The sequence below is a fragment of the Rhagoletis pomonella genome, unplaced genomic scaffold (genome assembly GCF_013731165.1).
Source record: "Rhagoletis pomonella isolate Grant_MI unplaced genomic scaffold, Rhpom_1.0 Rhpom_scaffold_00008, whole genome shotgun sequence".
NCBI lineage: Eukaryota > Metazoa > Arthropoda > Insecta > Diptera > Tephritidae > Rhagoletis > Rhagoletis pomonella.
In genome coordinates, this window is record NW_023458562.1 from 34,646,991 (window position 1) to 34,672,329 (window position 25,339).

The following is a 25,339-nucleotide window of genomic DNA, read 5'->3' on the forward strand; positions in this document are numbered from 1 at the left end:
TAGCAAGTAAAATTTTGTGCAAATTACAAAACTCTTAACAATTTTTATTGAGCTTGAGGCCTTTTTTAATGGAAAAATTGTGTGGAAAACAACAATATATTACAGATTACAAAATTCCAAATTCGTGACCACCACTGTATATATTTTTATAAATTTTGCTTCTCTAACTATAGGTAGTGGATTTTTTCACTCTTCCTGCACAAAATGCAACTATAAATTTTAACACAAAAATAAGCAGTCTCGACTTGTATGTATTGTAGCCGTATTTTACTTTTCTCAGTTAGTTATTATATGATTGTTCTGCAAAATTTTAAATCTACATACTTTCTTTTTCTCTAAATTTTGATACTAGTTTTACATGAGTTGGGGATTAATGTTAGTGTCAATCTGATATTATTTTCTAAATCTCTCTGTCTGAATGCGCTCCAATAGATTTGTGATTGTTGAATAAAATTGGAAACTGATGAAATTTTACAAAGAAATATTGCACACTCCAAAATTTTATTGTAAATAATGGCCAAACAAGCGGTGGAATACAATACGCTATTAACTGATAGATATGAGGTAAAGATGTCTTGCCAGAAGGAAAATAAAAAAAATTACGGATCGTTTCGAATCATAATAATACTTTATAGTAGGAGAGCCCAACAAGGCATTTGGGGATTTACTCGAGCGCGTCACATTAACATATGGGGGATATCCTGTAGTCTGTTGAGTACCTCTACCAAATCTAGGCCATCTGTGCAGAGCGGCGCGCATAGGGCAGCAGATCCGAATAGTAAAAAAATTGATAGTTGGATTTACTCGAGCGCGTCATATTAAAGAAAGGTAGGTTAATTATATGCTAAAAATTGTGCACTTGAATAATCTGACGATCGTCAAATCGCGATCAAACCCTAGGTTACGTCCCACGTCACTCTCTATATAACAGTTAAAGCCTCATGAAAATCCATTCAGTAGTTCCGGAAATTAGTAAGTTCAAACATACAAACAATCTACAGTTTTATTATAGTATAGAATAGAATATGGATAGATAGATAAAGGCGATTTATTTGACACAAGTTAAAAGAAACAATGACAGCATGTCTGTTCGTGTATGAATTCATTTGTCAGTGCTCCCAAACTGTGGGGCCAAATTATCAGTAAAACAAAACAAACGGAACGGATGATAAATTGAAACAGATCTATATCAGGATCATATCGTTGTTTTATGCAGATCCCAATTCTTGCCCAAGAAAACACAGCTAGAATTGCGACAGGTTCACTAGTCTATTATATCTGCCTTGTATGCTCCAACTACAAAACGTGACTCATCAGTACCAGATTATTATATTGTACATACATATGTAGTATGTACATACGTTTTTACGAAATTTCGGAAGAAAATCGGTAAACAAATGAAAATAATGCTGTTATGTGAAGAATTTCTTGCAGAAGTTTTTCAGAACTTTCTTTATTTTTCGTACATAAATTTCTTTACGAGTTCGTGTACTTCATATTAGATACTCCTAAAGATTTCGTTAAGATTTCGAGAAATTTGGTTTGCAGGGTTATTACAAGAGCCATAGGCAATCACTGTAAACGCTTATTTATTTATTTTTTCTGTTCATATGTGTCTTTGGTGATAAGATGAAGCTTATTTATGTTTTATATAACTACATTTTGTAATCAATAATTAATTCGTTTTCTGTCTTATATACATGCTTAAGCACATGTGTTGTCTTATTGCATAAATTTATATGTATGTATATATTAATAAATTTAAATTTTATCAGTCACAGCACATATGTATTTATAACCGCAGATTTTATGCACATTTGCATTTCTAATAATAATACTCGTAAAATAAGTTATTTAATATACTATTTGTGTACATCACCTTGTTGTGTGTTTTTTTCCTATTGTCTGTAAAAATGTATATGTTTTAACTGTTGAAGCATATATCTTATGTTCTCATAATAATCAATTTCCTTTGTTTTGTTTCTAGTAGTAATTTAACAAGTGAATCGTAAATTGAAAGCTAATTTTTTGTTGTATTTAATTTCAGATATTTCAGCTACCCACCCTAATTCCTAAACTACTTTAAGCGAATGCAAAAAAAAAAAATTTTGTTATTTACTACGTGCATATGTTTTTCCTAAATGAAGAAAACAAAATTACTGTATAATTTCGCATGTATGATAGTGCTAGCAGTTTTGGTTTTGTGCAACTAATCACTGAAAAAACGCTTAGCTCTGCAAAAAAAAAAAATGCAAATACCAAATACCAATTGCACCGAATGTTTTATCAATATTTAATTTAATTTGAACAACACAATGGATCTAAAACACTTTAAGCGTCAAGACCAAATAATTCCATGAAATTTGCATTCAAGGCTTTTTTGTCAAATTAAGCGAAGAAACGGCTCAGAATTTAAAAACAAAAAGGGTAACTAAAAAAAGTTAAATTGTAATTGAAAAAATTGTCTTAAAGAATTCTAACGTGCTTTTTTATACATAATATGTATGTATATGTATGTATGTACATATATAAGTTCGTACCAGAAAAAAACTCGCGGTAAACCTTCGAATCTGAAGTATTTTTGCAATGCAATTTGGATTTTTTTTTTGTTTTTGTCTCGAGCAGAAAACCAAAGCTCATTTAACTGAATTACCACCCTAATGTAAGTAAATTAAAGCTCACCAAAATCATTAAACTTTTTCTAAAGCACGTTTTTGATTATTTCAGCAACACAATGTATTTAAAAAAAATGGTTTACTGTTGAATGTAGGTATCACCGAAAAATGTAAAAGGGCGTGACCTCTAGGTTCGGCAAAAAAAAAAAATCACTTTAGTATCAAGAAATAAGGTCAGGCCAAAAGTGAAAATAAAAAATTACACTGGAAATGGCACAACTTCCAAAGCGGTTTTACTTCAGACCAAATCTGAGGCAGAGTGACGGAAATTCGTTCCGAAATACATAGTAAAAATGGAAAACTAAGAATGGCTTAAGTGTTACGTCTTCTTTTCAAGCGTTGCTAAATCTTAGTTTTTCGATTACATAATTGCATCACTCACAATTTTTTCGCCAAAAGTGCGGACTGCCTGCAGAATAAGAAGTTCGCGACAAAATTTTTGCGAGCCTTTTTGACCGTTCTACTACTAATTTTGGGACCCTCATAGTAAAGCTTATCGTTGAAATGGTCCAGCCGTTTACTTTTTAGATCCATTGTGTTGTCGCATTTACAATACATACTTACGTGCATACATACCTACATATGTACATATGTGTATCTGTAGTTATTGTGCAATAAGATTAGACGAAGATTCGTTCTTAAAATTATCTTAAAATTATTTGTATAAAAGCATTTAGGTAAATTATTAAAAGCTGACTGCAAAAGCTTTTCAAACCGTTCCAAAAATCGAACTTGTGCCGGTGCAAGAAGCTTTTCGCGAGTACATATATCTGAACTGCGGTTTGGACCGCTTCAAATGGTAAAATTTTTTGTTATTATTATTGTAGCGTAAGAATATTTGCTTTTTTTTAACAATGTTTTTTGAGCTTCGTACCACGATTTGTTTGTTAGGAAAAATGAGAAAAAAACAACAAAGTCGAAGCGGTAGAAGTTATAGCTGCTATTTCGGAGATCACCACATCTCCTCATCAGACTTCTTTTTCTACATAGACTTCAGCAGGAATCGAACCCGCATCATCAATGTTCAAAGCCCGCAACGTTAACCACTGAGTTATGTACAAATTTGTAGCGACTGTTTAAAGTAGTATGTACTTGTCAATTGCCAGTTTTGCTTTCACTTATTTAGTTTATGTTGTATTCTTATACTTTTGTATTATTATTTTTTATTTATCCTTTTTTTTTGGTTTCCTCTTTATATTTAGGGTTTATTTTTAATTTTTTTGCTTTTGCTATTTTTCTTTTTATTTATTTTTCAAACGCTCACAGATACTTCCATATGTTGTGCTTATGTATGTATGTATGTACGTGTTATGTATATCCCTTAATTGTAAGGTAGTTTTTAAGTAAATGGTAAGTTGAACTGAACGCGACACTACGTTTATTTTTAATTTGGTACTTCAAAGTGCAGGTCCTAAAAGTGTTAACATTTTAAATAAACTATTTTAATCTGAAAATGTTAGCAAATCTTGTGTTGTGAGAAATATATTTGGTTGGCGTAATTAAACTCCTTTCTCACTGCAGTTGAAAAAATATCAAAGTAAAATGATCAGTAAGATTTATGATTAAATACTACAGAAAAAAAATTAATTTCTATTGTCTTTAAAGCAATTGCATATTATAAAATGTCCACTCTTCAAAATGGTTCATATAGCACCACCGTGAATGCCAAATATTGATATCTTGTGTTTTTTAACATGTAGACATTTTTCATTGTTTTTTTTTTTATTAATATCCGAAATTTTAGTATTGCTTGCCAAACATAGTATTTAACACATTTATTTGCATACGCGTGCCATTGGAAGTTTTTTTTTTTTGTCAAACCAAACCACACCCACACATTTATTTTGCGTCATGTATTTATATATATATATATATATTTTTATATTTATATCAGCACTCACGCATATTTTTCCATTGACAGCGGAGAGTAGTTTAAGTGATCATAGTGTGAAATAAACATCTGATGTTTGTTTATATCACAAATTTAGTGTTGCCAGATAGCGAGAGGTTTCAAAATGTCAGCAACCAGCAAGTTTATTTTTCTTGCTAAATAATTCACGTGTGCACAAAAATTGAAGCAGCATTGGAATATATTTGGGTGTATACATATTTATGTAGAATCAAGCATGTGTGCTAAATACGTCCCACATAAATAAATGAACCGTGCTGCTCTTATTCTTGGACTTTTAGTTCCCCTATAGCTGTGACGGTGACCATTCCATTTTTTATTTCAAAGAACAGTGATTTTGCTCAAAGTGCTGTCCTTTGACTTCATTTATTTTTTCCTTTTTGTAACAATACAAGTTCAAGTACAAGCGTTTTTGGGGAATGTTGCTGAAGGGAAAGTCATTGGCCAGATATAAGTCTGGGTCGTTCCGTTTACGTAGACCCGAACGTCGCGGGAACGATATTTTTTGCGTTGATTTCGTCGCTATTTCTCCGTCGTTTAGGTCGTTGTACTAATCGAGGGCTAATATTCAATACCCTCTATCTGCAATTTTCACAAAAAACTACTTTGTGTTGTTTATTGACGGTAATATCGCCATCGTATCGATTTCTTTTCACCAGTCGCTCTAAAACGTCCGCCGAAGGCAACTCACCTGAATGAGTCGTTTTCTAATCTCTTTTTAATACTTCATTTATTTTTTGTATACTTATTTATTGTAACCTAGAAACGGAATTAATTCTTTCTTTCGCTATGGGGCTTCCTATTTTTTTCAATCCTGTCTTTGGTGTAAATTAAACTTTAACCTTTTGGATAATGTTTGGAATTTTCGATAGCTTATCTACTCCGAAATTGACATGAAAGAAATGATGTTACCGATTTGTCACCACGGTAATAAACCGGTGAGTCGCCAATTTGTTGCCAACAAGCTAAATTTTTTTTGTTATTTTTTACAAAAATATGTTTCATGCTATAAAAAACTATATAAATCTAAGTTTCAAACTTTATACAAAATTAAGGAAAGTTCAACAAATTTTCCTCAAAACTTTAAATATTTTATGGCCCATTCAATTTTAGTATAATAATGTGTAATGGGCGGCCGCTATGGCGTAGTGGTTAACAGCAGCCGCCCCTCGGCAGGCAATGGCTAACTTCCGAGTGTATTTCTGCCATGAAAAACAGCTTCTCATAAAAATACGATCGCGTTCGGAGTCGGCGTAAAACTGTAGGTCCCTCCCCTTTGTGTGACAATATCAAGGCGCACGCCACAAATCGGAGGAGAAGTACAGCCAAACACGAACATATGTATGTGTAAGCGCCAATCTATTATTATTATCAGTGTGCAAATTTGAAGTGGCTAAAGATTGGATTTTTAATATTTTTTTTTGCCGACGGTTCTACGCATTTTTTCCATACAAAGTATTAGCGAAATTTTTTTACATGGAAGAAGGTTTATTTTCTTTTTCCATGGCCATGTCAAAGAACATAGATAATAAGAAGGGACTACTCGTTATAATTGTAGCGAACGTGTGCTACAGTGCGCTTTTATAAAAAAAATTAAATAAAATAAGCAAAAGGAAAATATCCAAAACTTCTCAACGTTGTTTTCTCCTTTATTTTTTCCTCCATTGTATATGCGCTAAGATTTAGTCAACTTGTCAGCGTTCCCAGTTTTCATAAAAAATCGTCAGCCGTAAAAGAGATGTCTTGAGCAAAATATCAACTATGCACTGGTAAATTTTCGTGATTTCAATAGCCAAACCTTTTACCCTAAAATTTTAATAATTGCGGTCTATGTCGCATTTTTTCTCTTCCATTATAGTCGGGAAAATTTTCACAGTTATTTGTTGTTTTTTTTTGCTCGCAAAATCGACAAATCAAAAATGTCCTTAAATTACATTTGTAAGTTAAGATAGTGTTATCTTAATACAGGAAATTTAATCATGACCACTTATTTGTAATTAAGTATAAATGTGTGGTGAATAATTGACTGGTACCTATCTCCATAGCTTAAATTAAATTTAAAAACTGTGTATGTAAATCAACTTGTATTCATACATACAATATTATGCTCAATACTTAGGACCTGCACTTTAAATTACACAAAATCGAGTTAGTTTAAGTTTAATACATTGTAAGTTTATGTACGTACATACATAATTGTATAAATACCATTGTGTAGTATTCATATACATACATACATACAGTGACGAACAAAAGTATTGGCACAGAGAATATTTCGCAATTTCTGCAAAGTTTTTAATTATAATTTCTTTTTGATAATTTTGTATAAAAATATAGTTCATAATACACGAAAAAAAAAACATAAAAAAAATCTAAACCTTGTGCAAAACTCAGGAAAATTCAATAAATTTGCATACTAGTTTGCGTATTTCTTCAGGGCATGCAGTTTTATAGCCAATTCAATTTTTTTTAGTATAACAAAGTGCCAGTTTTCTTATAAAACAAATTAATTAATAACGTGATTTTCTAGCAACTTTTTTCTTAAAATTTTTCTAAAGAATCTGATTGGAAAGTTACAAATAAATATCCAAATTTATCGAATTTTCCTGAGTTTTGCACAAAGTGCAGAGATTTCATTTTTACGTTTTTTGTTGTAGTATGAACCAAAATTTTATAACAAAAATTTGCGAAAGGATTCTAGAATAACGTTGCATACATTGCTAAAAACTCGCTGTGCCAATACTTTTGTCCGACACTATATGTATGTATGTATATTGTCGTATAAGATTGTTAAATTATAAAAGTAAATTGTTGGATTTGTAAAATTAAAGAAATTAGCACTTAAATGTACGCAGGCAGACAAGCAGACGTTCCCGAACTCATTTGTCTCACATCAATCGTTTAGTATGGGCATATTAATTATTAGCACATTATCATCTATCGATAGTCCATACCGTTTTATTTTTACACACGCGCTTTATATACATACATAAGTATGTATCATGACAATCACTATTGCAATGATGCGTTACATGAAAATATAGATTCACTCTAATTCTAAATCAAATATTTTTCAATCAATTTTTAATGCAATACGTAAAACATTTCCTTTGACGTTGTTTACTTCAAATCTAATTAAGCCTATCAATGAAGGTTGTGCACCTTAATTTGCACTTTTGCATTGATCTATTAATAAATACATTTAGCAGTTCCGGATAACTATATTTTTTTTTAAATACATAATACTATGTTTACATTTGGCTGGAAAACGAAGATTTAATTTTGGAAAATTGTGCAACAAATTTGCACTCAAGCTGTAAAATTAATGAAAAAGTTATATACGCAAATGCAAAACAAATTTATTTCGATAAAATTAAATATATAAATCATGAATTTTATTGCTTAATATACGCACTTGAACTTTATGAATTTGAATTTATCAAAAAACACTCTTGTTTGGCCCAAAGTAATTAATAATGCGTTGTTATTTCAATTCTCGAATTTCTCCCCCTGCCTTGTGTATTGATGAAAACTAACTTACTCAAATTTGCTAAAGTTTTTCTTAAGAGGCATGAAAATTTCTATACGAAAGTGGACTGCTAAACAGAGCCAACATTATCATCCTTCATGCCTCTCTTAAAAATTTTGTTATTTTCTACGGAAAAGTGTTACTTTCCTATTGCCAACTTCACACAACAGTATGAAACGGCAACATTTTTTGCAGAAAAGAAAACGCCACTAGTAACTAAATTTTTCTTTAATATAAAAATATTTTGGATCCTTTGTGTGATAATGCAATGTAGTTAGAAATATTTATTTGAACAAGAAAACAAGTGTTAACTATATTTATTTATCTGCATCTGTTTTAATCTGAACCCTCACCTCATATAAAAAATCTCGTTTGCGGATTTAAGTGACAATAAGTTCGGGAAGGATCATCTTGTAATTAGCTGTTTAAGTTCTAAAGCTGTTAACAAATGAGATGTAATATCAGGTGGATTGCCTCAAACTCGAAAGTATATTCCATATAATTTTAGAAACTTATGTAATTAAGGGTATTTTAAGGGTTTAAGGTTATACCTGTCCCTAATATAATTTTGCAATAGCGAAACTTGAGCAATTTTAACATCGATTGCTACGTCTGGTGCTCTTTAGAAATTTTCAGCAGCAGTTTCTGTGGCGCACCAGCCTTCACTATGTCAATTTGTTTAGTTTTTATATATTTTTTTTGTATATGTACCATACAGGTTGTTTTAGATTGCAATTAGAAAACGAAAATACAGTTCCTGCAACTCGTTTTGCGTGCATACAAGTTACGCTATATACATATGCGCTAGTGTGTTACCCAAACATAGTTGCGACGACACCTCAAGAGTAACTGTTTCGCTTAATTGCTGAGCATTGGGTAATGCAAGAAATGGATACTCCCGATTTAAATCGTAGTGATAGTACACGAAAAAGCTTCCGCCTGCCAACGCATCGTAAAGGTATGGCACCCACACCGCCGATCATTACAAAAGTCGATTTAGACATCGATGACAATAGTGATGAAGCTGCTGGCAAAATTGACGGAGAGCAGACAGCAGCTAGTGTCGGTGTTGTGGACGACACTTATTCAGCACAAGGCTCGAACACTGCACGTTCCATGGAAGACACAACAATGACCACCAAAACTAGCACTGGCAATACAGAAATCATAGCACGTTCCAATCGTATGACTTTACCAAGAGATACTGATATTATTATAGATGAAGATGTTGTGCGCTTGCGCAATAAGATAACCACTACACGAAATGCAGCTTCCTCTATAGCACCGTATACGTCGGTATCAGCAGCCGTAACCCCAACATCGAAGCTAAGCAAGGAACCCACTTTGGTGCTCACTGTCGAAGATGATGTGAATGTGTCCTTTGCATTGGGTTCGATTGAGAAGCACATCTTCGAAATGGAAGAAAGTTTTAAAAAAATGGAGCATATACGACAACCAAGTATCGAAGAATTGAAAATGGATCGAAAGAAGCAAAGTAAACGTTATGGCGAAACAGAGAATTTACTACAACCTGGCAACAGTGAAATGGCGTCAGGCACCGGCTTCAGCTACCTTGCGCCGCCATCTGACCTAGAAAACTCAAGTGACTCCATTACCGACTTCCAACGTGGCACCGGCGCACGCAGCTCTGTTGGTGCATACTCCAAAGGCGTTACAGCGCCATATAAAACCAAAATTACACGCACATCTTCCGACACCAAAAATAGCGAAACAATGGCAATGCGTGACATCATAAAACAAAAAAAGATTGTGGCTAATAAAGAGTTGCCGCCGACACCACCCCAACCGAGTGTTAGAGAGAGTTTACGGTACAGTGGTAATGAATCGACGAAACGTATTTTTGTGCCCTCGAACACATCGCACAGAGTCAGTGTAAGCAACAACAACACCAACCCTACCGCCAATACAGGCAAATTGATCTCGCAGACAGATTCTGCTCTAATCGATAAACACCGTCAGGAGAATTTAAAGAAGTTTGAGTCCATGATTAGTCAGCGGGCAGCGGCTAGTAAAAGTGGAACGGCCAGCAAGCATGTGCCGTCGACGCGTATTACAACCGTGCCGAGCGAGCGTGAGAGAGCGGTGGCAAGAACGAATCAAATTATAACTACTACTACTACGCCCAAGGTAGCAGCCGCGCAGATACCAGCATCCGAAAGGGCGACGACTACATCCAATTCTGTGCATACTACTGTTTACAATAATCGACACGTTGGCAATGTTGTACAAAATAATCAGGTAAAGTTTGAATACTTAAGGTAAATCTATGAAAAAGTTATTTAAGCAGTGATATTACATACATATGTATATGTACCTAGGTAGTCATAAATAATTTAAAATAGTTATGAAAAATTAGTTTTAGCATTAAGTAAGTTTTTCATTTTAGAATTAATAACGGCATAGGTGAAATCACTAAAGTTTGTAATATAAAATGCTTAACTGTTAATTTACAGCCACTATGGAAAGCGTTACTGCAAAAATGATAATAAATTAAAAATACTCTAACTTCTATAGTGTACTCACCATCACCAGTCATTAATGTATTTAACGACAACACTTTTCACATAACAATTCAAGCAATCTTAAACTGGTACCAATCAACTCCTTGTGAATGAACCAAAAATTAACAAATTGTTACATAACATAAAACTCGGTAATTTTGTTTCTAATTATGCATAACAGCCTTAACAATATTCATGACTTTTGTTTGCTGTTTTATTTTATTAATTTGCTCGATTTTTTATTTAAGTCAGTTCACTTTTTTGTGGTAGTGGGTGAACAGGTAAAGGATTAAATGGTTTTATTAAAAAAATTTATACTAATTTTTACAAACAAAGCCACCACATACTACAGATCAGATCACTTTATTGTTTACAATAATGCAAACTTTAAAGCTGAAGAGTGAACCAAAAAAAGGGTGACCATGATTTAGCTTTTAAGTACGGAAAGTACTAAATGCAACTCTGGTATGTACTACGTATCTACAACTATACATATGTGTTTAGTATTTACGACGATGGCCTGAAAGAGCGAAAGTTGCTAAAAATAAACGAAAGAAAAATTTTATTCAGTACTTTTTTTTTTTAAGCGGAACACTTAATTGAAATGGAATCCACACAGTTACATACATTTGTGTATAATATTATACTGGGTTTCTTTTGTTTGATAATGTGCATCTTGTACTTTAAAAAATCCTATTTTAAGTTTAAAATATTATTATTTTATTTTTTAATGAAACACCCATTCATAAGTTTTTTAACTTTATGCTTTCAATATATCCCGAATAACTCTCCAGCGGAAGGTCTATAGCGACAAATTTATGGGCCAATTTGGATACTTTTTATTATACATAGTCCCGCTAGGCGTCGCCTGGGTCGAGATATTTAGAAATGCTGTATTTATGCCCCAATTGGTTTCAAATTTGGCATATTTCATTAAAGCATAGTAAGACATAGATTTACAAAGAATGGAACTGCTAGGAGGTGCAGAAGTCAAAATGAAAAATGTACATATTCGAAATAACATTCATTCGTTTGAAAACAAATTAACTAAAAAAATTCAATTGAAATTTGTGTAACGAAACTTCATGTAATGTTACGTCAGTTACTTCTAATTCTTTATTTGAAAAGCTGTATTTGTGCCCCAATTGGTTTCAAATTTGGCATATTTAGTTGAACATCATGTAATGTTACGTCAGATACTTCTTCTTATTTGGCACTACAACCGTTTGTCGGTTAAATTTCGTCAATTGCTTATCTCTTTTGCGGATATACGCCAGTTGTTCAACGCAAGTGCGGACAGGGCCTTCCTTGCTTTCGTTGTCCGTCCACCCATGGGTGGCTGAGCCGAAGGATTTTTTCACCGGAGCATCGTCATCCATACGTATAACATGTCCAAGCCACCGCAATCGCTGTTTTTTATTCGCATAACTGTGTCCATGTCATTAAAAAGCGCATACAGCTCGTCATTCCATCTTCTTCGGTACTTGTCGCCCATGCGAACGGGGCCGTAATAGATCTTGCGAATAATACATAGTTCTCTCGAAAGCCCCCAAAGCCTTATCACCTTTGTTAGACAACGTCCATATTTCTGCGCCATTTAAAAGGATGAGAGATTTGTGTCAGCTACTTCGGCTGATAAAAAAACTTGCCCAATTCGCAGGGTTTTGCAATTTTGTAACCCAGGTCAAAACGCACTTGTGTTTTTTCAAAATCACGGCGCCGCATATGCTTGCTTATATCTTTAAATCTTTACCACCAATTGTTTTACTGAATAGAGGCTACTTAATTACTATGCAAATATAGAAAATTTTTTTAAAATTTTGACTTTCATTTTATTTTGTAACATTTTGTTATACAAATGTCACCTCACGCCAGACTGGAAATGCCCAAATCTACGTGCATGTGTATGAACATACCCATAGTCTCGAGGCTTTCAAGAATTTTCTATCACAAGTATACTGTGAAAAAAGTTGGAAAAGATTTAAGATTTTGACGACGAGTTGGGTTTAGTAAAAAAGCTTATAAAAAAGAAATCGCACTTATAGTAAAATATTTCAGAATATTCTTATGTAGATTATTTAAGAATAAATAAATAAAATCAAAATAAGCAGTTAATAAAAAAAAAACTAAAAAAATAAGGGCAACAAAAAATAATAATCAAATAAAAAAGTAATATTGTAATTTTTTGAAAATATATGTAGCACATTCTATAACAAAAACCGTGTAAATTCGATTTTCAAACTTTATACAAAATTTATAATAATTAAACAAATTTTCTTCGAAATTTTAAGAGGCCGTATTCAAGTGGCCGACAGTGTTAACATGTGTATGAAATTAAAAAATATATATATGTATGCAAGAAAATAAAAATAATAAAAAAGTTGTACATAGATAATAAAAATTTAAAAATAATAAAAGAAAAACATAAAAGATAATTAATGAAAGCAGTTAATAAAATAATAAAGTTAAAAAAGTTAAAAAAATATTAAAATGGAAAAGTAAAAAAGATAGAATTAGAAAATTAAAAAATTTTGACAAAATGAATAAAATTTGATAAAAAATAATAATAAATAAAAAATAAAAAAATAATTAATTAAAAAAAAAATAAAGTTAAAAAATATTAAAATGAAAAAGTTAAAAAATATTAAAATGAAAAAAGTTAAGAAAATTATAAAATGCAAAAACTTAAAAATTGTAAAATTGAAAAAGTTAAAGAAATTATAAAATTATTAAACAAATAACAATTAAGTTAACTACATAAATATAATAAAATAAAATAAAACGAGTGACATTTTAACTAAAAAAATAAAATCAAATTATGTATTTAAAAAATGGAAAAAGAAATTGAAAAGAGTTAAAAAAAAGCTAAAAATAGAAATTTATAGTGTGAAAAAATTTGCTATTTTTATTAAAAGTTGAAATTTTAAAAACTCGCAATCATTACAGACTTGTTAAGAACGGAAGAATCCAAGAATTTTGAGTTACAAAATTAATTAGAATTTTGAATTGTAATATAATACAGTTCACACGTCCTATGTGGTATGTACGTGCATACGCATGCCTCCATTTGTGGTACAAATATTGAAGCCGCATTTAAACAGATTAATGTTCGACCTGAATTTTTTGAGTTACCGTATTAGGGTTTCGAAAGAAAGTCAAGAAAAGAGAGGAAGTGCAATTTTCAAAGTCAGTTGGCTATTGAATGCCAATATGCATAATAATTAACTGCAAACATAAAAATGCGCGTTGAATAAGTTTTGACCAAGTTTCCATGTACAGAAATATGTATGTATGCATATTTTATCGATTAAATCAAACGCAGCGTGACGATAAACTCGCTTTGACTTTTAAATTATGAATAGGGCAACCCAAAATATGTTCGGGCATGTTTTTTGGTCAGGCATATTAGCAACACGTTTCTCCAAAAAATATAAAGTTTTATATTTCTTAGAACATATTTTGCAGTAAATGCATATTTTCGGATGCTTTGCGTTGCGTTGTTACGTTTAGAACTAATAAAAAAAAATTCTAAAATAATAACAACACTGTGTCGAAAAGGAAATAAATATCAAAGTACACGTTCACATCGTGTTTATATAAAGCTTTTTTTTTTATGTGCGAGAAGGATAATACTATTTATGTATATGTTTCGCTCTTGACAGATGAGTCGTCCCGCCACTGCCTAACAAGGATTTCATCAAACACAAGGAAATAGGTTTTGTTATGGAAGTCTTTATTATTACTAGTACCCGGTTACGCAGCGAAATACGAAACGTGGTTCGGTTACAGGCTAGGCTACGTGGTACTACTACAAGTACTAGGGCAAAGTTACGCAGCGGGAGTCAATTGTCACCTTCTAGGACAACAGCATATACCACGAGGTACCGGTATTCGACTGAAGGACTCCCGACTAGTACTTTCCGCTGTACATATGTATCTACAAACATAAACAGTATGAATTCGTATGTGAAACAATTTGTGAATTAGTTTCCATGTACTTGCATACATATGTTTTAAAAACAAATTGAATAAGTATAAATATTTATGTACATACACTTTTATGTAATTTAGAACATTTTAGGTGCTGCAAATAAAGTTAAAAGCATTTTTGGGCATACACATACGTACATAAACGAAATTCAAAAGTATATCTTATGGCTTATAATGATTTTATAAGCATTTTGTGGAGCATATATTTAGAATTTATTGGCATATTTTAAGCGCTTAAAATAAGTTTCGGAGCAATTTTTGGGTTGCCCTAGTTATGAAACACAATCTCGAGCCACCGTGTTTCGCTGAATTTCCTAATTATGTAGTGGTCGTACTTCGCTACGGGACGAATTTCGTGGAGGTCATCCAAAATCGGTTGATGTCCCAGAAAATATCGATTACTAGAACATCATGTGACACCGTGAGATTGAGGCATGCTCATGAGGCATTAGCTCCACCGGCATACTTTCAACATGGACATTGGGTCGTCAAAAAGATTGATTTGCGTTGGATCTGGCATAATTTGACAATCGCTAAAAAAAAGCTTGCGCCTATTGGTGCAAAGAATTTTCTTTTTAATTTCCTGAGCGTTTTTGTATGCATTTTGTGTTTTTCTTGAGAGCCAACTTTAGTAATACATACATATGTATGTATGTAGGTTTTTTTTGTTTGCTTACTTGCTTCTATTGTACGTGTTTCTCTTGAAGAAGCATTTACAAATGTCGAATGTTGTTGTCTTAAATACTATACTACATATTGATACTCTAGCCATTATGCTAGGTAACTACTGCGTAGGCCGAGTGGGCAACATTTGTTTGAAAATTCCTACCTAATCCGACCGTTCCGTTATTAAATCTACCAAAGTTAACAATTTTACCCTATGATTAATGTAATAACCAAGCTTGCTATTTCAAATATCAATATATGATATTTAAAAAATATATTAACAATTTTAATTAATACATTCTCTATTTAACGCTTTTCAAAATTAACGTAGCAAATATCGAGAAGTAGGTAGTTATTAAAGCATAGACATACGGCAACGTTGATTCCGATTAACGGCACGGTTGATCTGATGAGTTTTTATAATTCATTCAATTATTACTTTTATTTTTTTGTTAAGGTACTTATAGTTGTTGACTTTTTTATAAAATTACTCTATAAAAAATTTAAATAAACTAATAGTAAAATATATAATTTCAAATGAAATAAAAACCGAAAATAAAATAAAATTATTAAAATATATCGATGGTCCCCTGCAATAACGCCACAATTCAAAATTCAGAAAATAAAAATTGTTACTACTGTTATCTAAGTGGCTCTTGTCTCTTAACCTTGTCTTATACATTTCCAACCCTTACTAAAGTAAGCATTAAGGATTGCTAAAGTAAGTACTAAAAGGTTAGACACGGATTCGAGAAGGAATGAGAGCCATGAACAATAAAAATCGTTTGTGTTCGTAATATAGAAACATCATTGAGCCCTATAAACATTTTGGCGATCGTTCGAAAATGACCTTCGATATGCAGTATGCATATCGGACTGAGAGCGAACTCATAACCAACCTTAGTTTTCCAACGTTCATAGTATATTTCAATTTCCCTCTTGAATCGCAAGATTCCAGTACGGGTTCCAGGAACGCCAGTAGCGGCGCCGTTGTATATACCATTAGGGGTACATTCGAAGCACGAGAACGCCAGTAGGGGCGCCATTGTATGTAACATTAGGGGTACAATCGAAGCGCGAGATACCAGTAAGGGTACCAGGGGCGCCAGTAGGGGCGCCATTGTATGTTACATTAGGGGTACAATCGAAGCACGAGATACCAGTAAGGGTATAATCAAGGACGCCAGTAGGAGGGGCCCCATTCGGTATACCATAAATAAATAAAAAAATGTAAACAAAAATTTATAAAAAAAATTGATAAAAAATACAAATAGAGAAAATAATAATAAAAAATCACAAATAGAAGAAATAAATAAAAAAATATATAAATAAACAATGACAAACGCTCGAGCCTAGGATTGCACAGTAAACAACAGCTGGACGTTTTGGGCAACGTTGTCATCTAAAAATCTCCTAATTCGCATTGCTTTTGAGGATAGGCTGCAGAATTTAATCCAAATCAACTGCAGTTCATTCCCGAAGTAATTGAAAATGAAACTATATTTGTGACTCCACAAAATAATATTTAATCCACATAGCCTGCTGAGTAGAGTAAAAAGATTTTCATCTGAATGTATACAGATAAACATGCATATCTCAATTACATTCCTAGACAATACATAATTTCATACCTGCATATGCGTATTTACCCACATACTACTGTTTCTTACAACTCTATTTTCTTACATTTTAGGGCTCACCCAATATGCAACTGCGTAGCAGTGCACCAATGCGTTGGCGTGCCACAGAGGAACACATTGGAAAATATAAGCTTATAAAAACAATTGGTAAAGGAAATTTCGCTAAAGTAAAATTAGCTAAGCATTTGCCTACTGGTAAGGAAGTGGCTATTAAGATAATTGATAAAACCCAATTGAATCCGGGTTCTCTGCAGAAACTGTTCAGAGAAGTAAGTTAATCGCAAATATGTGTTGAATTTTAAATTAAAACTAATTGAAAATTTCTATTCAAGGTTAGAATTATGAAGATGCTCGATCATCCAAACATTGTGAAACTTTTCCAAGTTATCGAGACCGAAAAGACATTATATCTGGTTATGGAGTATGCGTCAGGCGGGGAAGTATTTGATTATCTTGTCTTGCACGGCCGAATGAAGGAGAAGGAAGCACGTGTTAAATTCAGGCAAATCGTATCAGCTGTGCAGTATTGCCATCAAAAGAGAATTATACACAGGTTAGCTATGCTTTATTTAATTTTTTAAACATCAATGAAGGACTGAGAAATAAAATATTTTCTTGACCATGGTAATTTCCATTTGAGCATTCTCTTTTAGATATACAAAATGTAGTTGCAAGAAATATGAGTACAATTCTCACGCAAAATAAAAGTAGCTTTACGGCCAAAGACTAATATTCCATTTGAGAATTTTCAAACATAGTTTTTCATATGTCGAGCACGCTAGTTTTTTCCATGGAAACGATTTATCTATACATCTTACACGAGTCATGGGTCCAATCAATTCAAAGAAATGCTCAAACAGTTTGTATAAATTAATCAAACTTTTGGGGAGTTTAAAAATTGTATAAGCAAATTGAAACCGGCATTTGCGAAATTTAGAAGATATTTCCGCCATACTTTATCAAATTTTGTTTGCATATAAACCGGTTTCGGCGTTGTGTATCTGTCTGTAAGAACGTTACAAAATATATCTACCCGGTCGGAAGCACAAGCAAACATAAATAAACCATATTCAACTTCCTTCAATTTTAAATTAGTGAACATAATTACCGTTTTCCTAGAATTTCAACTTAAACTTCCCTAAATTGTATGCACAATATTGTCTGTGATCATTATAAAATACTTTATTTATATAATATTCATGGTTTTTGTTTCTCTCTGTTAATGTTTATTGAAGGGATTTGAAAGCTGAAAATCTGTTGCTAGACAGCGAATTAAATATAAAAATAGCTGATTTTGGATTTTCAAATGAATTTACGCCCGGTTCGAAATTGGATACATTTTGTGGCAGTCCACCATATGCTGCGCCTGAGTTATTTCAGGGAAAGAAATATGATGGTCCTGAGGTGGATGTTTGGTCTTTGGGCGTAATTCTGTACACACTAGTAAGTGGTTCATTGCCATTTGATGGTTCCACATTAAGAGAGCTTCGAGAACGTGTACTCAGAGGCAAATATAGGTAAGTCATACACATATATATATCTACTAACAGCGATTTTGAATAATATAAGCAAAAGGTGTATTCTTCTAAACTGGTAAAAAGCCTCGAAAAACACGAAAATCTTGAAACTTCTGCTGAACTGTCAAATTTTGTATTGAAAAGTAATTTCGAATACGAGGCAGATGACAACGTTAATCCAAATTAACGGCGCAATTGATATGTTTAAAATTGTATCCGGAATTGACAGACGGCATCATTACGGATTACGTTAGGCACAACAAATATTTTGTCCTTATGGCTGGGAGTTTTATTATCACGCCCAGGCTGACATATTTTGCACAATACATGTCTCGAACCACTCGGCTATGGCGGCAGTCATATGAGCTGGTTTCTTTTTTTTCTGGTGTCATCGAAAATGCCAGTAATTCTCCTTAATTTTGAGAAATATTGCTATGAGTTAAATCGATTTGTTTAGTTGGACTTAATTCTCGAGATAATTCCGAATGCACTACTTAATCCGCATTAAAGCTGCCAACTGTCTGGCTATAACAAATAAATTGTTGCAAATATATAAAACATATAGTACTATGTTTATATTTCATTTCTACTCGGCTATATTGAACACGGTTAGAGTCAGTAAGCATTAACGGTAAATTTTCAACACGCGTTAAGAACCAGGTGCAATCCTGATTAATTCAGTTGAGCTGCCAAACAGCTATTTTGCACCATTGTTTTTTGTTGCATAGAATAAAACGATTGAATCGGAGATGGCATTTTTCATTTTATAATATCATTTGAGTAATTTACAGTCTCGTACTGATCGTTTTTGCTACAAATTAGACACATTCATTTAAATCGTGAGTTAACTCAACTCTAAAATCGTTTATACCCCGAGTTAAGAGATATTTACCGATGTAGAAAAAACTATACATTCTAACCGAATATAAAAGGTGTTTATGCATGTGGGTTGAATTTACCCATGTTGAGTACAACTCAGTAGAAATGAAGCCTAAAAAAATAGTAACACATTCTTGTTTGCACCTTTTACGAACGAAACATGTTTTTTTGTATTTTAATCTGTATTGTTATACTTTAATAGGATTCCCTTCTATATGTCAACTGACTGTGAAAATTTACTTCGTAAATTCCTTGTATTGAATCCAGCCAAACGCGCCAGTCTGGAAACTATAATGGGTGATAAGTGGATGAATATGGGGTTTGAAGATGACGAATTAAAGCCCTATATAGAACCAAAACAAGATCTAGCTGACCCCAAACGGATAGGTAAGACGGGTACTGTACACAAGATAATACCTTGACTTGTTATGTGTGTGTAGTTAGTTAGCAGCGTTTTCCCCCCATAATTAATGCCTGCATGCATTTTCAATTATCCAAAAAGTATTATATAACTTTAATTTTGAATGGGGTAATCAAGTATTATCCAATGAAATGTGATTGAGTTGATTTTTAAATCACTACAAAATTTTGTATAGGCGCAAAAAAAAAACTACATCATATGTGCGATAAGGTCTAGTGAAATTTTATTTTTAAAATGTATAATATATAGTGAAATATATAGAGCATTTGTGCGATAATAATTTATGCGTTTTCTTCTAAGTGACGGAAGGATTAATGTTGTACCCCAAATATTGTTTTTTTTTTTTAGATTTTTTTTTACTACCTTCATGTATGTATAAAATTTATTTGTGATTCGTATTTCCTTATGATGACTACTTACTGTTGTAGTTTACATACATATTTGTTTGTATATTTAAACGAATAAGTACATATAAATACTTTCCTAACTTATTTGAAACGATGTAAATACCATAGTACAAAAAACTCGAGCTCGAGCCAACAACAAATGTTGAAGTTGCGATGTGAGTATAAATTTAACTTGAATTTCCATAAAAAAACATTTAAAGGCCACATATAAAATTAGTACACATACAAACGAAAAAAGTATGTACACAAATTGGTACACGGGTGTATAATGCAATGTTGCGTCAAATGTGTTTTTATATCTTTTGTCCGTTTTAAATCAACTAAATCAGTTGTGATATATGGGTTATATTCGCGGCACTTTGGATGTTTGGAAATTTGCAATTTTATTTAAATTAAAGGAAAAGTACCATTTATGCATCATAGTAAGCAAACATTGGAATTATACATACATAAATATGTTCATATGAAGGTCAATTTACAGGATTTACAAGGTCTTTGGGGTTAAATAATAAACAAAACCGAAATCGTTATTGCTGCGCGTACTAAAATGGTGCTTCCTTAAGCGCTTATAACGCTTACAACTTGCAAACTTCTTTGTGAAAGTAATTTACTGCTTTGTCAAAGCACTATGACCGTGAATAGCTTTCGAAACTATTTCGTATATGAAATCATAATTTAGTAATTATAAAGCCACATAGCGTCTAGTTGATGCAAAATATGTACTTCAATTGTACTAGAAAGCAGGATTAATACGACACCCTGTCATCTGTTAAATAAAAATTAATACAAGCCCCCGAGAAAATCACTATTTTCAACACAAGTTCATCTCAACAGTTATGCTAGACTATCAGAAAGTAACAACATAAATGTTTTACATATATTCAAAGTACCAAATCCTGTTTAGTTTTGTTAACAAAATTAGTAATCGTTTGAAAACATTTCAATTTGACGCCCTCAATTGAATGGTTACAACTAATATAGCACTTTACACAAATTTCTAATATGCAACTTTTTCTTTTTTTTTTAAATAAAATACACAAACTACAGAGGCTCTAGTGGCAATGGGTTACAACAGGCAAGAGATTGAAGTTTCATTATCCCAGGTACGATACGATGATGTCTTCGCTACTTATCTGTTACTAGGCAGAAAAAGCACAGATGTAAGTTTATCAGCTATTCAATTGCTGTACCACAGAACTTTATATTAACATTGCCCCCATATATATTTTTTAGCCCGAAAGTGATGGTTCACGGTCTGGTTCATCACTGTCGTTGCGCAATATGGGTGGAAATGATGCGGGCGCCACCACGAACACGTCCGCACAGAGCCCCACACATCGTGGCGTACACCGGAGCATTTCTGCTTCAAATACGAAACCAAGTCGACGTGCTTCATCTGGCGCTGAAACACTACGTAAGTAATTAGTTACTTTTTTTTGCTTTAAATCATAAAAATACATATAATTAGTATAAATATTTTATTAGAACCCAGTATCATATATATTTCAAACTCAATACAGCATTTTTAAATACATATGATTTCGAAAAATATTTCGCTAATCCTGCTAGAGCGTAAATTGAAAATATGACCTAACAATAACGGAAACTTGCTTAAATTATCGCGTAACTGATAGTTGGGTTTAGTTACGCCTCGGTGAAATCGAGCCAAAATTCATAAAAAATAAATCGATTTGAAGAAACGCTTTATAAATTGACATTACCGTAAACTGTTAAAACTCGTGAAGTATTGTGAAAAAAACCGGCTATAATTTATTCAAGATCCCTTTAATAATTGTTTTCTTTTCTATAAAAAATTTTGCCTTTTCAAGAGGGCAATTCTTAGCAGTTAATTTCGAATTCCAACAATTAAAAGCGAAACTACATTTTTTGAGAACTTAAACAAATCTCTTTTGTCATAGTTTCATACAATATTTGGTCATTGATTTGACAAAAACAAAAATGTAGTAATAATAATATAGGCTATATCATATTTTAATCACTTTTTCCAACTGCATGGTTTCATTTCGTTTTTCATTCTCTTACGCCCATTTCACTAGTCGTATGCATATGTACCTAGTCGGCAGATCACTCACAGTTCATTTACTTTGATGACATTTTACTGAATATATTCTAACATGCTCGTAATTTCTGCTTAATACATAATCGAAGTGTATCTATTTTGATTGTATTTTTTTTTTTCTACAAAGCAGTTTAATTCTATTAAATACACCCATAGGTATAGATAAATGTGGATAAAGTTTGTATTTTTTATTTGTAAACTTTTTCAATTCATTCAACACATTTTCACAAACAAGTAAAATTCATAATTTTATGATGTTTAGAAATCTTTCAACGTTTTATCGCAGGTGTTGGCCCAACAAATGCGGCAGCTGTTCCAACCACAGCCGCTCCTGGTGCTATAAATGCGGCGCCGTCCAACAATAATTACGGTGGAACTGGCTCGGGCTCATCCGCTGAGCGCTCTTCAATGTAAGTTGTTTATTAAAGTCATACAGTTACTTTACATAGACGCATCATGTGCTTGGCTTATCCACGCTAACTTTGTTTTATTATTTGTTTTCTTTGCAGTAGTAGCAACTTCAAGCGACAGAACACTATTGATTCAGCTACAATAAAGGAAAATACTGCGAGGCTGGCAGTACAAAATCACAGACCTACATCAGCTACTCAAAAGCTTTTAACAACTACAGATACAAGTAATTATTTTATTTATGAAAAGGAAGAAACAAATTTAAACATTTCAAGAAATACTTCTAATGTTTATGTATGATTTATTGTTTGCTTCTTTTACAGCACTTAACAGCCCTGCGAAGCCGCGAACTTCTACAAAATACGATACGTCAAATACTAATCGCACTACCGTTGGCACAAGCGGTATGATACCACGCCGCTCAACCACTTTATATGAAAAGACTTCATCAACTGAAAAAACGAATGCATTGCCAGCGGAAACAAAGTAAGTAATTTGTTTTAAATTGGATACTAATACAGTCATTATGAAACTATGAAGAAGTCCATTCAATTTCTTGCGTTTCTTAAACACTTAGAGTCAGTTTTTAAGCATTTGCTTAAGTGTGGTGATTTTTGGAAAAAGCTTAATACAGCACTCTTAACATCTAATTAAAAATAATAATATGAAAATCGGGGTATTATATATAAAATAGTTATATACATTTTTAAATAAAAAGCTAACAAAAATTATTATTTTTTTTTCATATTACACAAGGAGAGAATTAATTCCATTGGTAATAAAAAAAAAAAACATTGTACAATTTTTCACTCCGTGTTTTATTCTTACTTTTGCTTTAGAAATCTAAAAAATAACCCTTATTTTTGCATTGGAAAGTGGCTCTAAGTGGTTTTTGTGTTTTGGCATGTCCTTTTTGTCAATTCAAATCCTACACTACAATCTGTCTTTAGGCTATCTTTAAAGTAGATTTTATTAAGAAATTCCGCGTGAACAAATTTTTAAAGAAGATAAAAGGATGAAAGTAATCGTTATATGTACATCCACTAATTTATTTTGACAATTATCTTGCCCTAAGAATTGTATGCATATTGAAAATTTTTATAGAAATCGGTTCGATCTGAAGCGACTACACCCTACACAATTGAGCCAGACTTAATTAAAAAACGGGAATCGAGACATTATTTTTTAACTGCTATAAAAAATCGAACGAGTTCTTTCAAATTTAAGTATTTAAGAATACCGCAATGGACTGCCAATAAAAATAAAGCAATTTATGACTAAATTCTAAATTTAATGTTTTTTTTGTTGATCTATTACAAAAATTTTTAATTTAAACATTTACTTACGTTTGCGTGTACATATGTATTTGTATATACAACATAAGCGTTATAGCTGTAATTAAATAAAGAAGTCACATCGAGTATTTTTCATTTAAAATATAAACTTTTTTTTACTAATTTTTCGTTTTTCCAAAACTTTCTGTGCTCTTACAAAATTATATAAATCTAATACTTTTCACGCTCACACACTTTCACTCTCCAACATGAGTGTTGTGTAAATATCAGATTTTTGAAAAATTACAATTTTTCTCGATTCGATTTTTCTGAATAAATCTTTCTTGAAACGCACAATTAGTGGATCTGCCAACTCTACGGGAAAAGGCCATGTTAAAAGCGCCTCTGTCTCCAGCCCTGGCTCGACCGCTGAGGGAGGAGTCGCTGTTTCCAATGAAACACTCGGAACGAGGTATAAAGACATAATACACACAACATTAACTGGTTTATACTTACAAAAATTTGATTTTGTCTTTTGCAATTGGTTTTATCTTAAGTACATCGTAGGGACTTACGTATATCCTCTAAATAAGCATTAAAATTAGGTTATGCATTATCTTTGTATACAGCATACCCGATTTTTTTTCTCTTCATAAGCTTATACAATTTTATGACTACTAAATTTTGCGTGTTCCATAAAGAAATTTTAGATGTTCGTTAATGAAAATGATTATACTTACTTTCACCTGGCTCCTCTAATTCGATTGATAACCAAATGACTATAATTTTTATGATCGACTCGCGTTATTTGCCATAATATTCGCACAACATGCTCACTGTTAAATTTACCACTTGATTGCACTTTAAGGTGCCAACCTGTGTTCTATTAATTAATTAATTTTTTTAGTGCAAATGTCGTTTCCCGTCTTAGTTTTAAACTGAAGCTTATTTCAAATAATTCATTTAGAATGTCTTACAATTTCTAATAATACAGCACATTTTCTTTTTTCTTGCAAATATTCGTGTATGGATTTTGTACCAACAACATTGAACGCTCTCTTATTTGAAAATATATACGAACTACATCAACATTTTCGAAACAAAAACGGTGAGTGTAAATATTAAAAGTTATTAATTATTTAAAATATATATTTACATACATAAGTACTAAAATATCGTTTTTTTAATTCGTGGTGATTAACGCTTAGAGCGATGCTTAAATCGTTCAAAAGGAATAACATGCAGTGTGCGCTTAAACTGTGAACTAATCCAATTAAAAAGTAGATATAGCCAACACACACACAACGTTATCTCTATTGATAAAATGTATAAAGAAAACAATAGGGTATTCGTTTGAACTGGAAAAAAAAACCTTGAAAATAGTGTAAGCCCCATAAAAGTTTTCACACAGAGTTCAAA

General features: G+C 32.2%; 2 protein-coding genes across 4 annotated transcripts in view; both read left to right on the top strand.

The window, feature by feature from the left end:
- Window positions 1-2,446, top strand: part of LOC118744685 (box A-binding factor-like) — a 28,503-nt gene extending 26,057 nt beyond the window's left edge. Inside the window, exon 3 of the mRNA XM_036477876.1 lies at window positions 2,048-2,446. Within this exon, the coding sequence (XP_036333769.1) occupies window positions 2,048-2,086 (39 nt within the window). The 3' untranslated portion in view covers window positions 2,087-2,446. The remainder of the gene's footprint in view (window positions 1-2,047) is intronic.
- A 6,385-nt stretch (window positions 2,447-8,831) lies between these two features.
- LOC118744679 (serine/threonine-protein kinase MARK2) overlaps window positions 8,832-25,339 on the top strand; it is a 40,926-nt gene continuing 24,418 nt past the window's right edge. Inside the window, exons 1-11 of one of the 3 annotated variants that reach the window (XM_036477858.1) lie at window positions 8,832-10,372; window positions 16,985-17,200; window positions 17,264-17,484; window positions 18,167-18,448; window positions 19,530-19,723; window positions 21,203-21,315; window positions 21,389-21,569; window positions 22,498-22,645; window positions 22,745-22,872; window positions 22,970-23,132; window positions 24,282-24,392. In XM_036477858.1, coding sequence (XP_036333751.1) covers window positions 8,993-10,372; window positions 16,985-17,200; window positions 17,264-17,484; window positions 18,167-18,448; window positions 19,530-19,723; window positions 21,203-21,315; window positions 21,389-21,569; window positions 22,498-22,645; window positions 22,745-22,872; window positions 22,970-23,132; window positions 24,282-24,392 — 3,137 coding nt within the window. In that variant the 5' untranslated portion in view covers window positions 8,832-8,992. Of the gene's footprint in view, window positions 10,373-16,984; window positions 17,201-17,263; window positions 17,485-18,166; window positions 18,449-19,529; window positions 19,724-21,202; window positions 21,316-21,388; window positions 21,570-22,497; window positions 22,646-22,744; window positions 22,873-22,969; window positions 23,133-24,281; window positions 24,393-24,914; window positions 25,029-25,339 lie in introns of all 3 variants that reach the window. The other 2 variants (XM_036477859.1, XM_036477857.1) reach the window with 2 other exon arrangements.